The 4,229-nt window shown below is 42.4% G+C and overlaps 1 protein-coding gene across 1 annotated transcript; it reads left to right on the top strand.

The window, feature by feature from the left end:
- Positions 1-1,682: 1,682 nt before the first annotated feature.
- c6h6orf120 (chromosome 6 C6orf120 homolog) lies at positions 1,683-3,983 on the top strand. Its single transcript, XM_077523285.1, has 2 exons — positions 1,683-1,822; positions 3,045-3,983. The coding sequence occupies exon 2, from the start codon at positions 3,118-3,120 to the stop codon at positions 3,679-3,681; it is 564 nt and encodes a 187-aa protein (XP_077379411.1). The 5' UTR covers positions 1,683-1,822; positions 3,045-3,117; the 3' UTR covers positions 3,682-3,983.
- Positions 3,984-4,229: the final 246 nt, after the last annotated feature.

Here is a 4,229-nt window from a genome sequence, read left to right as displayed (position 1 = left end):
CAGACTACATCGACGTCATTTGCACCTGGACCCACAGGGATGCTTGTTTTTAGCCCCGCCTCCCCCCAACACCACCCTGGCCCCGCCTCCAGACAACTGTGAAGAGCCTTTTTATCGTGCATGAGTCACTCAAGCGTGCGTGCGGGACGAGGTCGTCGTCGCTCCAGCAATACACGCCCACGTTTTTACGTCATCCAATCAAAGTGCAGTCAATCGACAATAGTAACAATAACAATAATAATAATAATAATAATATGAATTCATAACAAACCAATCACGTGTGGGAATCTTGATTTGGTGTGCATTATTTGAAGAGGCCTTTTGTTTTTATTTTTCAATTTCACGGCAAATAAAATGTGTGAAGGAGGGGGAAAAAAAGCCAAATATTACAAAGTAATACAAATCAACTTGGACACAAATATGGAAATAAATTTGAGAAAGAAATGCATACATTAATTGAGAACTGAAAGATACTAACAAAAACACAAATACAAAATATGCAACAAAAATATAAGAACAGATGAAAATATTAAAATAAAATAATCTAAATAAGGGATAAAACCTGAAATAAATACTAAATATGCAACAAAAAAATACAAACGTGAAAATATTAAAATGCAACAAAATAATCCAAATGCGTGAAAATAATCAATACAAATATGCTAATATTAGATGGTGCATAGACGAATTGGCTAAAAAGAAAATCCAATTACAAAATTGGTGAAAGAATTACACAAAAAAAATATGTCACCAAAAGATAAATTGAAAATACAAAATTTTGACAAAAAATATTTGAAAGAAATGTGTAGAAAGAAACAAAATACAAATGGGGGAAAAATCATTTGCCAAAAATATGCTACAAAAAATACACAAATGAAAAAATATATATATAAAATAGAAATAGATGAAAATTGAGGACAAAAACCAAATCATTTTTAGACAAACTCCAAAATATTTGAGGGATACCATTTTTCTAGTAATTGTAATACATCAAATACAGTAAACACGTCTTTGGTGAAAATCTTGATTTGGTGTTTTATTCGACTGGGAACACATTTGGAGGAGTGAAGCTTTTCCTTTCTCTTTTGTGTTTTTTTTTCGACTCTTTCTTCCTTTTCTCCCTTTTTTTTTGTTTTACCTTCCATCTGCATCCTCCATTTTGACGCCTTTTTGTTGTGAGCGCTGTGATTAGCCAAAAGTGGTACTACAAAGCACGTGACAAAAACACGATCAAGAAAAAGCCGCATTGAATTCGAAAGCGTCCCCCACAAGCCCCACACAAGATGGCCGCGGAGTCCTCGTGTCGAAGTCTGATGATGTCCCGATTCAACTCTGCTTTCTAGCGCGTGTGAGGTGAAGATCCCTCGGTGACTTTTTATTTTCAGGAAGCCTTATTAAATTGGTCGACTGCAAGCTTAAAGTAAATAGGATGCAAAGAAGGAAAAATAAGTGTTGATTCTCATTTGTGGGTAGAAGGAATATCAAATAACACGGGTTGATGTGCTTTTGGAAACATCTGAGTCATCGCGGCCAGGAATATTTATTTTTGTTTGTTTAATTTTTTTGTTTAAAGTGTGCTCGGTGTTCATTAAAGTGAAAGGATTATACGACATGGTTTCATTTGTTCAATATGCATTTTATTTTTACCAAAACTTCGCGAGACTGTCATTAGTCTCGTCGCAATTCCCGTTTTCTGCTGCTGGGGGCGCCGTGGAGTGTTTGTAGTCGTGGTGGCGATGCGGCGAAGAAGAGCAACTTTGCTGAGCACAGCTTGTTGAGCTCAAGAAGAAGAAGAAGAACATGAGGGGGACCTGTCAGCCGCGTAAGTGAGCACACAAGCGTGTAAAAAGTGACTTGACGGCGTCGTTACTAACTTAACGTGTCTTTCTTTTCCACCCACGTTCGCGTTTATGTGTTTTTTTTTTCCTTTCCACTCGGCGGAGTGTGAACTTAAGACCTACTTGGCGGCTAGCAGCTAACTAGCTAACTAGCGATCAAGTCCATTTTCATCTCCCGAAGATCAAAATATTTCGTGAGCGTTGACCGGATGTGCATTTTTGACTACTAAATATTGCTTTGCGTGAACATGGGGGAAAAAAGAATTGTGAAAATTTGTCCAGGGGATGCAGTCGACAAGCGTTCAAGGTCTCACTTGTTGACATGAAACATTTAGCTACGCGTGTAAAATGTCAAGTGATTAAATTCGGTTGACATTGATTTACATGAGGCCAGCATTAACGAAAAAAATCTTTTAATGACAAAAATATCATTTTCCTGATTTCAAAGTTGAATTGATTTCAGGTGGACCCCCGATATTCATTTTTGACAAACACAAAAGTTATTCAAGAAAAAAAAAACGCTGAAAAACCTTAATAAAACTATCAATCTTTTGAATAATGTATATTTTTTAATGTAAAAATCCGTCTAGAATTGACATCAATTAGAATACATAATTGGAAGTTTTATTTTTTTAAACCAAAAAAAAACCAAAACTGACATTTTCAAAATTTTTATGATACAAGTTAAAATGAGCCGAAATTTGGCTCACTTAGATGTGATAACCAAGTCATTTTTGAATATTTTTTTTTACATGCGACCCCTCAAAACGTTCATTGGCATCAGACCTATTCATACATGTATAGTTTTTATTTTATTATTTTCGATGCCCTCTATGGACAATAAAAGCAATATTGTCCACAATTATCATCTACATGTATATGAAACATTCAAATTGGAATATTCAATATGAACAAATTCTAGCCTTCAATATGTTAATAAATCATAAAAAAAAAATCGACAATGGCATTTTCAAAATTTTTATAACATAAGTTAAAATGAGCCAAAATTTGGCTCACTTATAAGATGGCATCAAAATATTAATTTGATTGGAATGAAACACTTTAACATGCTTGTCACTGAGGTGACAGCAGATGGCGCCAAAGTAGGATAAAAACAAAAGTGACTAATGGCTCCGCCCCCTTACCGTCAAACCCGCCGAGTGACGGCTTCAAAATGTGACCTCGTAACGTTATGCGATTGTGCAGCGTCCAGCGCCTGACGTCCCCGCCGACCGACCGACCGACCGCCATCCGACGTCGGGCGCATGCGCGCGCCGCGATGCCGCCGCCGTCTCGCCTCGCCGCCGCCGCCCTCCTCCTGCTGCTGTGCTGCTGCGCGCCGTGCCGCCCGGAGGACGAGGGCGCGGCGGGCGTCCCCGCCGACTGGGTCCTGCTGCACGTGGTGCGGGGCCAGGTGGGCGCCGGCAACTACAGCTACCTGCGCCTCAACCACGACGGCGCGGTGGTGCTGCACATGCTGAGCCTGACGGGCGACGCCGACCTGTACGTGTCGGACGCCGCCACGCCGCGGCCCAGCTTCGACGCCTACAAGCTGCAGTCGGCCACCTGCGGCCGCGACGCCGTGGCCGTGCCCGCCGACTTCGCCCGGCCAGTGGGCGTGGCTGTCTACGGGCACCCGTCGCACCGCCGCAGCGACTTTGAGATGCGGGTGTACCGCGACCCCGCGGCGCCGTCGGACCCCTTCGCCGCCGCCGCCTTTCCGGCCGAGGACGCCCGCAACGCCGAGGACGCCGCCGAGCGGCGAGATTTTGACGAGGAGGACTCCATGTTCTGGGCCAATCTCATCAGACTTCTGGAAATCGTGCTGGAAATCCTCTTTTGAGAACGGTCGCTCTCCGCTGCGCGTACACGCCGTCACCATGGCAACAGCGAGCGTTTTCTCACCTAACTTTGATGTCCCGATTCAAATGTTGGAGGAATCAAAACAAAACGAAACAGGCAAGTGGAATGTGACCTGGTCGTGCTCAGGTTGTGAGCCGCTTGCGCCGTCTTTGCGTTAGCAACGTTAGCGCCCCGGCGAGGAAGACGGCGAGCGTCGCTTCCGGCAGTGCCTTCACGTCCACCTCGGCTCGCTTCGGACCTTTTTGCAGATAACGTTTTGCTCAATAAATCAAGAAAACGGAATTTGTTTTTTTGTTTTTTTGCACGGCCACATTTTAAAATTTTTTTGTGGCTTTAAAAGAACTTTAACACTAATTTTGACACCTCTAATATATGTTGCTAGTAACAAGCGTATACTAGTACATGGACTTACAGTACAGTAGTTGAATGCTACAAGTGAGGCATGCACTAGTTGACTATACACACACACACGTTGACACGCTACTAGTAAAAGTAGCAAAGCACTCTGTTGACTAGACTTCTGTAACA

Source organism: Festucalex cinctus, chromosome 6, assembly GCF_051991245.1.
Source record: "Festucalex cinctus isolate MCC-2025b chromosome 6, RoL_Fcin_1.0, whole genome shotgun sequence".
Taxonomy (NCBI): domain Eukaryota; kingdom Metazoa; phylum Chordata; class Actinopteri; order Syngnathiformes; family Syngnathidae; genus Festucalex; species Festucalex cinctus.
Note: the sequence above shows the minus strand (reverse complement) of the source record. Positions and strands in the feature narration are given on the sequence as shown.

Excerpts from the sequence above, each read along its gene's own strand:
- c6h6orf120 (XM_077523285.1), top strand. The coding sequence starts at position 3,118 with ATGCCGCCGCCGTCTCGCCTCGCCGCCGCCGCCCTCCTCCTGCTGCTG.